This window comes from Buceros rhinoceros, unplaced genomic scaffold (genome assembly GCF_000710305.1).
Source record: "Buceros rhinoceros silvestris isolate BGI_N320 unplaced genomic scaffold, ASM71030v1 scaffold9990, whole genome shotgun sequence".
Lineage (NCBI taxonomy): Eukaryota > Metazoa > Chordata > Aves > Bucerotiformes > Bucerotidae > Buceros > Buceros rhinoceros.
The window spans coordinates 29,658-40,727 of NW_010390144.1; the positions used below are offsets into that span (position 1 = coordinate 29,658).

The 11,070-nt window shown below is 38.4% G+C and overlaps 1 protein-coding gene across 1 annotated transcript in view; it reads left to right on the top strand.

Annotated features, from left to right (window-relative positions):
* CABIN1 (calcineurin binding protein 1) overlaps window positions 1-10,765 on the top strand; it is a gene marked incomplete at its 3' end in the record, with an annotated part of 38,290 nt that extends 27,525 nt beyond the window's left edge. The window contains exons 26-27 of the mRNA XM_010136657.1: window positions 83-261; window positions 10,583-10,765. Coding sequence (XP_010134959.1) covers window positions 83-261; window positions 10,583-10,765 — 362 coding nt within the window. The remainder of the gene's footprint in view (window positions 1-82; window positions 262-10,582) is intronic.
* Window positions 10,766-11,070: the final 305 nt, after the last annotated feature.

Here is an 11,070-nt window from a genome sequence, read left to right on the forward strand (position 1 = left end):
AGAATATACAGGCTCTGTTTGTTCTTTGTGTATGTTCTTTGTTAGTATGTTAACACTTTATTTTTTTCTTGCCCCTCCCAAGGGAAAAAGCTTGCATGATTGATGAAGACTCTCACTCTTCAGCCGGAACAGTGCCAGGCCCTGGGACTTCCCTCCCCTCATCCTCCGGTCCAGGTCTGACATCCCCACCTTACACAGCCACTCCAGTTGACCACGATTACGTCAAATGTAAAAAACCCCGTCAGCAGGCAACGCCGGACGGTACAGTCCCTGTTCTCAATACTGGCAGCACAGGGAGATGCTCTAATCATGGGGGGTTTGACCAGGAATGATCAAACTGCTCATTTCATGGAGGGTGATGGGTCTGTGGTAACACGGGCAATATTGAAGCTCATTATCTTTATAAATTCAGTGCTTTAAATAGAATCAATGTACAGTCAGAACTTTAAATAAAAAATTCATAGTTGTCACCTGCCACCACTGGCACCTATCACTTAGTTAAAATGGGAATGTCAATAGGAGGAGTTTGTAGCTGACTGAATTTTCAGTGATTCTTTTTTTTCTTAATTTTTTTTTTTTTTCCTCCAGAGCTAAATGTCTGTCTGAGCTTATTAGGAAAGATACGGGTTCAGTCTTTAGAAGACTGGACACTATTTCAATGCCTGTCTGAAATGACCGGGTGAAAATCTGAACTGTGGCTGAAACAAGACAAGTAGTTAAAAAGGCAAAACAAAACAGTATTATCCTTTTTTGAAGGAGGCAGGTGGCAACTATTGTGAATATGTGGTGTATCAGCACGAAATGATTTGCATGACAGTGCAGTAGACTTCATCTTTTAATTTTTCTTTATCATTTGCAATGACTGGTTGGCAGCTCATCTCTATAGAATAAATAATTGGCTTATAAATGCAGAAGGTAGGGTGGTATCACAGCGTTACTGAAGATTTTGGAATATACTTATAGAGCAGAAATTAAGTTACTATTTGTAACCTGACATTGTTATTTGGCTAGGAATTTTATTCTGATTCTACTCTTCTGGCCATTTGTTTATCCATCGGGATCTGCGAGTATCAGCACTCAAGAAGGAGTACAGTATCTGCAGTGTACAGCTTAGCGTTGGTAGAATGCGGCAGCCCTCGCAGAAATGCTCTGCTTGCTAAGAACTTATTTCTAGAGGATGGGCTGCTTCCTGTTGTCATTTTCTGGAGAATGGTAATTTGTAAATAACTTCATTGACATAGTTTTGAAACAAATGTTCACGTGCCTGGAAACTTTGCAAGATGAATTTATTCCTTTTCTCCAATGTGTAATTCTTGGTGAATCTGACAGAGGATCCTTCTTCCCTTGCACTGAATTGAATACAGAAATGTTCGGTTTAGTCATGTTTACATTGCAGTCCGGGGTAATTAATTGGACGGTTTTGGTATCATTCACTGTTTGTTGTTGTGAACGGGTTAGGTAGTGAGCAGGCTCTTACATTAGCCTTTTGATGTCTTTCAACACAGCAGACGCAGAAGGGAGCAAATGCTTAAATATTTCCTGAGTAATACTCTCTGTGAGAAGCAGTTCTGCCTAAGACTGCATCTGCTTAGCTCCTGAGGGTTGTTGAGATGTTCCCAGGAGATACATAAGTTAGATAAATATTCCAATACGTGCCGTTAATACACACAGTCAAAGTACGATATTACAGACTGTGACATACTAATTGCCCAATGGGACCAAAGTTGGCTGCTTAGCAAACCCCAAAGGTGCAAGCTAAGGAGTATCTAGCTCTGCCAGGCCTGAAGTAGCAGTTCTGGGATCTGCTGGCTTAGCCTAGTAAGGACTAAGCTTTGCTGCTGTCAGAGCAACCAGAATGTCAGGCACTGAAAGAAGCGGGTTAGGGTGATCTTTAGGAAGGCCGAGTGTAGCCGTGACAAGTAGAACTGCAAAGCACTGCATCGTTCCTCATGGTTTCTAAGTTGCTGGCACAGCTAAACTCTGGATACTCAAGAGCCCCAGGAAACTGAAACAGTTGCCTTGGGGCTAGTACGGCAGGAGAGGTAACACGCTGAGCAATGCTCAGAGGTCTTCCACTTTATATTATTACATATGCATTTGCATTTTACTTGTACTAAAATACATACTTTTGAAGTCAGATGCTGTTGACATCACATCAAAAGTCATGTGCATGTAATCACATCGCTGAAAAAATCGTGGTGCCTGCATTCCATTGACCATTCCTAAAAATAGCAAGAAAACAGCCATCAGTTGACTGCTCTTAGATTTTTTTTTTTTTTTACCATTCTGACAGTAAATGAAACAGTCTATATTGTTGTTCACAGAACAAATAATCTGGCCTAAATTCAACGTAGGTGTTTATTCTTTCTGAGGCCTGACAATACTCTTATTTACTGTTACTCTTGTATTGATATTGTTGGTCATATATGACATAAACAAAAAAAGATCATTATAGAGAGTCTTACCTGCAAGTTCTCTTCACACATTACCACGAGCAAACATGCTAATTGGGATCTCTGTCATTGCTGGCCTGTGAGACATCATTTGACCATTTTTGTGTGCTCTGCTTCAACAAAACATGACTCGTGAGGAAAGAGAGAAGGAATTGGGAGGAGGAGGCAGCTAAGGGGAGACATGACAGCAATGTAACCTAAAAAGAGTTAGAGGCAAAACCCCAGGATTTCCATGTCCGTGGGAGACAGAGCAGACGAGATTAGACTTAAATTGCATTTTCAATCTGGACATTAGAAAATAGTGTTAGAGTATTATTAGGAAATACTATTTAGCAAAAAGAAAAGTGAAACACTATAATATGTTCCTGGGGACAGTATAACACTGCAGTGCTTCAAAAAGTGGTGATACAGCCATCTGCCAGGAATGCTGGAGAGGTGATTTATCTTGATGGAAAAGGAATGGACTAGAGGAACTCTTGCGGTTCCTTCTGAGCCCTATTTTTTCCTATTAATTTTATGTTGTTCGTTGGCTTTTTGGTTTGTTTCTTTTATTTTTTAACGAGATTTCTTAACAAGATATCCAGCAATGCCCCCTACTGCAGCAAATTATCTCTTTACAAACAAGAGAGATCTACTGTGCAGCCAGACATCTTTTCTGGACAACATTGGGACTCTGATCTTTGAGCATTCATCTCAAAGATGGGTGAAGTTGTGAGGGCAGACTTATTTTGGCTACTTTATGTTTAAATGTGTCGTTGTAGTTCTGTAGCAGTCCAGCACGTTTTGCTGGTGAAGAAGACGACCAGGATATACAAAAATCACTCTTAGAGTCGATAGCATTGAAAAACTTTATATCCAGTGAATACTGGCATGATACTAGTTTTAAGTCATATATTTAATGGAAATGGGAGAAAGGGACCAGTAAATACAGCTTGTGGAGTAACTAAACTTCTTCTTCCTTGTGGCAGATGCTAGCATGTTTCTCCTTGAAGGAGACAGAAGTAGTGCTGAGTGACAGCTGTGATTTGCTGGCTGACTTAGCTGCTAGTGTGTAAAACAGGCAACTTCCTTTCTCTCTTCTTGTCCTTCCATTCAGCAACATCTTTTCCTTCCTTCTGTTAATCCTGTCTTTCCTGTCATCACCTCTGCCTGTTGCCATTTTATAACCCTCCAAAATGAAAACTTGCATTTGATAGTTTAAGCTTATATATTCCAAGGGCAAAGTAGGAAACAAGAAAAAACAGGAATTCAGCAGAGACCAACACTGTTATTACCTGGGATGTCACCATATTTGCCCAGCTAAATGACCAGTTTTATATACCAAACCAGACATCCTCATTGTCCTCCTTTATGCAGGCGGAATGTATGTAGTCAGTAAAGACCAATCGCGGTACAGACTTGAAGCAGTTTAAATTCACCTAAACTTTGTGCTAAGCATTGAAATCAGCTCAGAAAGCAGTAGAAGTATTAATATTAAGAAAAATAAATCTGAATGGGAAATCTGTTTCCCAAAAAGTGGACTGGGAAATTGTTGTGAGGGTTTTCTTTTCTGTAATGCTCCTTTGTGTTGTTGGTATTTAATTCCATGTTGTTGTGGTGGTGTGCAGATGGTGTAGTCAGTACCCATTGCTGTTGCAGTGTTAAAATGCCATGTTGTTTAAGTCTTCATCCACATCATGTAGTATGTTATGTGTAGTTAGATGTAATTGTTCTTTTTTGTGTTTGTCTTTGCCTGATTGCTTTTGCAACCAATATTGCCCGTGCTGCCTCTAACCTTTATAAAAATCTCTGTTCCCCAGGCATTCTCTTCCTGCTTTTACCTGTCACGGCTTGCTTTTAATAATTGGCAAAACCTGCATGAGAAACCCACTGGGAAAGGCTACTTGCTTCATGCTGTGGGAGAAGTCTCACTTCATAGTTTGTTGGTCTGTAATTCTGCAAATATTATGAAGATGCACAGTTTTTTGTACACTGGGGTTCTCTCATCCTGATGAGACAAAGGTGATCTCCGGGAAACTTTCTGCACCAGGTTGTCACTCATGCCAAACTAAATAAGCTTCTATGATGGAGTGGATATTTCTGTGCATAAAAAGAATGTCCACATTGCCTTTTGGAATGTTAAAATGTTCCTCTTTAAAATTCTCTCTCTCCAGCTGTTTAAAATGAAATCTCTTGGTCTGCAGTACGTACGCTTTTCTGCACATGGTACTGGATTCATGGGGACTGCATACTGGACTACATGAATAATGAATTGGATCCAGTTTATTGCAGTATGCTCCATTTTTACCATTCCCTAATTTAACCTCTCATTAATAAAAGTATCACACTGACGTTTAGTGTGAGATGATATAAAAAAGATTTGACTAAATAAATGGACCATTGATGAGATACTGTTGCTCTGCACTGAAAGACAGAAGAAGAGCAATATAGGACTGCAAGTTTCCGAAACACATTCAGTGTTCAGTGCAGCCAGACAAAACAGACTCTCATCTTTGACTCATGTTATAAGAGAACTCCCCTTAAACATTCAGAGGACTTGCTGTCCTCAAGAAATTAATCTGCTCCCATGCAATTCTCTGCAATTCTTTTGTTTTTATTAGTGTAAATGTGCAAGTGCGTTTTGATGCAGAGCTGAGTGTTGTCTTCCATGATGAGTGGAATCTGTTTCAAGAGTGAGACTTGTGTGATGCATCATGTTTCTGACTACAGACCAAAAAAGAAAAATGCGGATACGTATGAGTTAAGAGAAAACAGGAGATACAGTGCCGGGCAGACAGAACAAAGAGAGAGTGAGTCTGTACATCCACAGCCAGTGAACAGCCCACCTTATTGCACGAGACAAGATTTTTTTTTTTTAATATTATATAGTTATTCATAAGCTCTGAACTATGCAGCAAGATTTTTCTTTATTGTAAATTGAGTTAGCATATGTATATAGCTCTTCAGAAGCTTTCTGTGCCACTCGTTTCTGATTTTTGACTTGTAGCTGATTGATTATCACATCTCAGATATCTTTTAATAACTGGGCATACATTTTAGATATTTAAAATAGGATATTCAGATATTTAAGACAGGAAGAGATATTCCTCAGGTAAAGTGAGGTACACCCCATTGGCTTTCTGAGCCTGTGACTTACTCTCACCTGAAGATGTTTCAGAGGTCTTCTCCCTCCTCCTTTTAATTTCCAAGAAGTTTCAAAGGATGGGGAGCAGACAACATGATTACTGAGCTGCGTAGTAATTAAATGACAAAGATGGAACACCTCAGCCATGCTGGCACCATGAAGCTGTACTTCAGCTCCCCAGAGAATAAATTATGTAAGTTCGTACCATGAAAGATGTGACTTGGGTCAGCATACTTAAACAGTAAGAGCTTTGTCATCAGGATGGTACGTCTGCTAGTTCAGGTCACTTGAACACAGCGCTGTCTCTTCTCTGCCCTCCTTCAGCCCTGTGAGAGGACACAGTTTAGGTGATGGGGATTATGGCCTATGGTCCGCAGGGCTTATGGTGCACGTGGGAGAATTCTGGCACAGGGTAGTGGCTGATGAAGTACTGAGCCTTTTTCTTCCTGACGCATTTTAAAATTAAACAGTCGCTTAGATTCCCCAAAGTTTATCACAACTTTTTACTGTTAATTGGAAGGCGTGCAGGTGTTGTGCCTGAATGCTGGTGGAGCAGTGACAGGGATATGCTAACAGCTTTTTCAGGCATGGAGCAATATGGTGGAATAGGGTTTTTTTAAGTCAACCCAGTAAGCTTATTTCATTCAGGATAAGATTAATCTTAAAATGTTCTTAAGCATAGAATTAAGTCAAATGGTCTACAGATACTTTTCTAATATCTAAACCAGATGTGTTTCGGTAATGATAGTTACTTGATTATCCAAGTGACTGGCGGGATCTCACTGTGATGCAATAAAGGTTTTGGCACTACAGATAAACATACAAGTTCTTTCTTCCCAATGACATCTTTCCAATAATAATTAATATATTTTACTAATATCTTGGAAAGATAACAAGATTTTTCCTTTTGACCTTTTCACATCTTATGTCCAGAGCTGTTCCTTTTCACTTGTTGACAGAGTAGGTGATACATTCTGACACAGAAACCCCTGAAATGCCACAAGTTGAGTATGTTACAAGGAATGAGTTAAAAAAAACAACCAACCAATTTGCTCTCACATGCCATTTCCATAATCTTTGGAAATAAACATTAAATACCTTTGCATCAAATAGAGATATCAGCTCACCAGGTTGTTTGAAATCTTTCTAAAACTTAGGAGTGATGCAACAGAGGAGTGAAACAAAATGTAATAATACCAAAGAGAGAATCTGGTATCAGGACACATTTGTAATAGGAATTTTGTTGCAGTTCCTTATGCACAATGTAGTAGACAATTTTCCCTATTCATTTCCATGACAGATAATGATTTGGGGACGTTAATACCCAGTTGTATTTTTGTCTAGCTTTTGAAATAATAGGAAACTTTACAGAAAGAGACCTCAGAAGAATATTTAGTCCTTGATATATCATTTGCTTATAGGTGAGGGATCACTTTAGTTTTTTGGAAAAGCTTACCCTATTGCTCTAGCCAGATGGGGGAACTAAGACCTTAGGTAAGCAAAATATTACAACCAGTAGTTTTTTACTCTTAAATTACACTGAGTTGCATTGCTTTGTCTTTAATTATAGCAGAAATTATCAAGAAGCAGAGTTATTTTCCTTGGTTTTACATCTTTCAAAATTACAGGTAGCAGTTGGGAATTCAGAATTAATTCTAACATCTCACAGACTGCAGAGGTCTTTGGCATGTGAGTAGAGTAACACTAACGACTGTCTCAACTACAGTCAACTCTTACCAGATGAAGGAAAAGCTTTATAACACAACAAATATAAAAATACATGCTGTATGTCTGTCTGTTATCTATATAAGGTATGTTTGTGAGTTAGGCTAGAAGAGATAATACTTTCATGTATGAAAAATATGTAGATTTCTTTTTATAAAGCCAGTTAGGATGTGACTTGGTGGAGCTGCTGTGAGTTCTGCATTACACACTGCAGCATTTAGGTGTTGACAGAGCTTTTTTATTATATTAAAGTACATCTTGGGTAACGTTAACAAATGATAGCTATTGGTCAACCTGTCCCTGAAAACCTCCAGCAGTTCTCCAAGCAATTTTTTAGGAGAAAAAAAAAAGGCAATTTTCTTGCTACAATTAAAACGTATTGCGTCTTGGTCTGTACTTAGTGAATATGGAGAGCAATTACTGAATTTTTATTTTGGTTAATTGTATGTATTTGGAATTTTTCCCTCATTTTTTTGAAGATAAATAAGTCCAATTCATCTGATGTTTTTCTTATACACCATCTCATTAATGTCTCATATTTTTTCCTCTCCTCTGAATTAATTTTAGTTATTCAGTGTATTTTTTTTAAATGTAGGTCCCAAATACAGACACCGTAATTAAGCTTAATTTTCATTAGAGCTCAGTAGAACAAGAAGACACTTTTTTTTGAGAAGCTCCTGATGAAACATTCAAGTTTGCTTAATTGCTTTTACAATAGCATGACATTTTGGCCATTTCTGGTTTGGGAGTCACTAATTCTTTACAGGCACATATGAATTATGTTCTGAGATATACACACACCCATTTTCTATTACTGGTCTTGTTATCTTTTAGGTGCTTATAGACGGATTTATGCTTGAATAATTCTGTGGAAAATGAAGGCCAGCTGGCTAATAGTTTTGATCTTTTATCCTTTGTAAAGATAGGTACTACACTTTTTTCCATTCCCTGGAACTTTACCCATCCTCTGTGACTTCTGAGAAATTAATACTAATATCTGGTGGCTGCTGCTAGTTTCTGAAATGCTCCAGTGTTTTCCATAAGGCCTGTGTAGTTTGAACGCATCTGCTGCATTCAAGGAGTATCTAAAAGTACTAGGAAGTTGTCTCAATAGTAGTCTTCCTCTCTTTTTCAGTGATTAATGAGCCCGATGTTAATCTCCTTAAGATTATTTTTTTATGTAGTTAATACATTGAAAGAAAAGGAGGATACCTAAGCCTACAGTCATTTTAATAGAAATTTAAAATCAAAATAGCTAGCTTATTGTAAGGAGTTATTTACATTTGTTCCCCAGAGGGAAAAGTTTCCCTGTCATGCATACATTTGAAATTTAACATGCTAAATCATTGTCTTTCTTTGCATGCTGAGAATTTAGTGCAGTTTCCTAGTGCTGTGATATCACTCTTGCATAGTGCTCTAGCAGTTCTTGATTTACATTCTGATGCTTCATCTGTCATAGTGCACACATTTGAACTGACCTCCAGGCTTGAGACAACATTTAGAAATTGGCAGGTTTTTTTTTCCCCTTCCCTTGATGAGTAATTCAGCCTCTTTGCCACAGATGCAGAAACTTCTTTAAAAAAAATATCAAGGGAGCGACTGTAAATGTTTTTCCTGATGCCAACTGGGAGTTCAGTAGTATCCATTTGTACCACAGAAGGTTATTAAAGCTTTATAAATGACTCATTTAAAGCTTAACTGACCTCTCTTCAGAATTTTTCTCTTCCCATTCTTTATAATTATATTCTTTCTGTATAAAACTTGTCATCATTAACCAACTATATAACTTCCAATTAGGAAGCAAATACTGTTCTCCCATTCTTTTTCAAGATACAGTTTTATTAAGGTCTGTTCATTGAAAGGGAAGGTTTTCTTTGTGTGGTAGTGAAAGGCCTATGGAGTGCATCAAATTTCCTTTAAATCTGTTAGAATCCTAATAAGCAGAACCTGATCTGCAAGCTGAAGGTCTGCAGAGGGATTTATCTTGATAAAATGAATTCATAGGAGGCCCTTAGCTCTCTCCTGAACCAGTGCAATTCAGATGGAACAGAAGAAATTTAATTAAATTATCAGCTCATCTCAAAGCAAGGACTTTTGCTTTTTGAATTTTCTTTTTTGGTCTTACCAAGAAAATTAATGAGTAGGAATGCAGTGGAACTACTTAGACAATGCATGTAACATGCCTCTTGGTTAAGCTATTCCTGTATCTTAAGCAGAAACTGGAAATTAATTTTTGGGCTACAGTTTTAGAGAGAATTGCCCCTATTAGAATTTTGCTTTGGACACTGAATTATGTTGGCACAATATTAGAGAAAAATGCCCATTTCTCATCTCAGTGGGAATATGCATGCATCTTGCTGTTGGGAGTACTAAGCTGAGGTTTTTAACCATGCAGAATTGCCTCTGATAACCCTTGATGTGGAAGAACTTGGGTTGTATCAGGCAGATTTCTGACATGGGTGGAAGGTTTTCACTTGCCTGTTTATTCTGGGGTGTGAATTTTATCTCCCGTGATAAAGTAATGATCCTGTACAACTTTTCCTGTGCTGTAACAGCTGTCAGCAGATGAACAGTTGTGCCTGTAATGTAGTCAGCAGCCAATGTACACTACTCCACTCTGTCAAGGCAAAGTCACTTCTGTTCTTCTGTCTACTGCCTTGAAATCCAAGAGTTTCCCATCTATCTCAGACCTAGTTCTTGGATGGATTGTTTATTTGCCATATCAAATCACCTTTCAGAACATTGGTGAACAGCATCTAACACCAGCAGGACAGATGGCATCAGTGATCACTCCTGTAAGTCTCTGCCCTCTAATGGTACTGTTCTTTCTGTCCTTCACAAGGAATTCTTACCAGTATTGTGCCTGGCTTGAAATTATACTGGGTGCTTTTCAAGGTAAATGGCAGAGTAAAACTGGGAAATCTTATAGGACCATGCATCCTCAGCCTAACTGCTTTTGAAAGCTGAGCATCATTGCCAGGATTATATTCTAGGAAGAAATATGGTGGGGCAGGGGGCTCTCTGTTACATTAGTGTTAAGTAATATCTAGTGAAAGAAGGCTGGGGTTTTAATTTCTTAGCACAAAGATGTGAGATGAAAATGATAAGTTGAAATAGTCAGCTTAAAAGATAATAAATACCTTCTAGACAACAGAATTGGTGGTTGTTAAGGAATTTGAGAGGTTTGCAGAGTGGCTGCAGTTTTATGTTGCTGTTACCAAGATGAAATAACAGCTTGATGAGTATGAAATGATGCATTCCTTCTGTATCTCTTTTGCAGAGAGGAGTCAGGATAGTACTGCAGCGGTGCTGTCTGACTCCAGTTCCACGCAGGATATGTTTAATGAACCTGCCAGTTCTCAAGACAGCCTCAGGAAGACTTACACAGAGAAGAGGATTTCTAGTACCTGTGCTGATACGCTGATGCCCAGCAAAGAGACCCCAGGATCTACAGAGGAAAAGAGTATACCAAATTTAATAGATAACTGAAATCTGCTGCACCATGACTGAGAGTTTTAACTAGGCATTATTGCTGCATATATGTGTGTAGCTTAAAACTGGACCTGTGCTTTGCTTACGTGGCCGTTATCCCAATTTTTACTACCTCTTAAACCTTACAAAGAAAAGAGTAATGAGAAATGGCTGTCTGTGGCCCTTCGACTGGCTTGCTGCCCTTTAGGTTTTTATTTACTCTTTCTTCAATGTTTCAAATCTTGAAATACTTTCAGGAGTAGTATGAAGATAATCTCAAACAATACATTTTTTTTT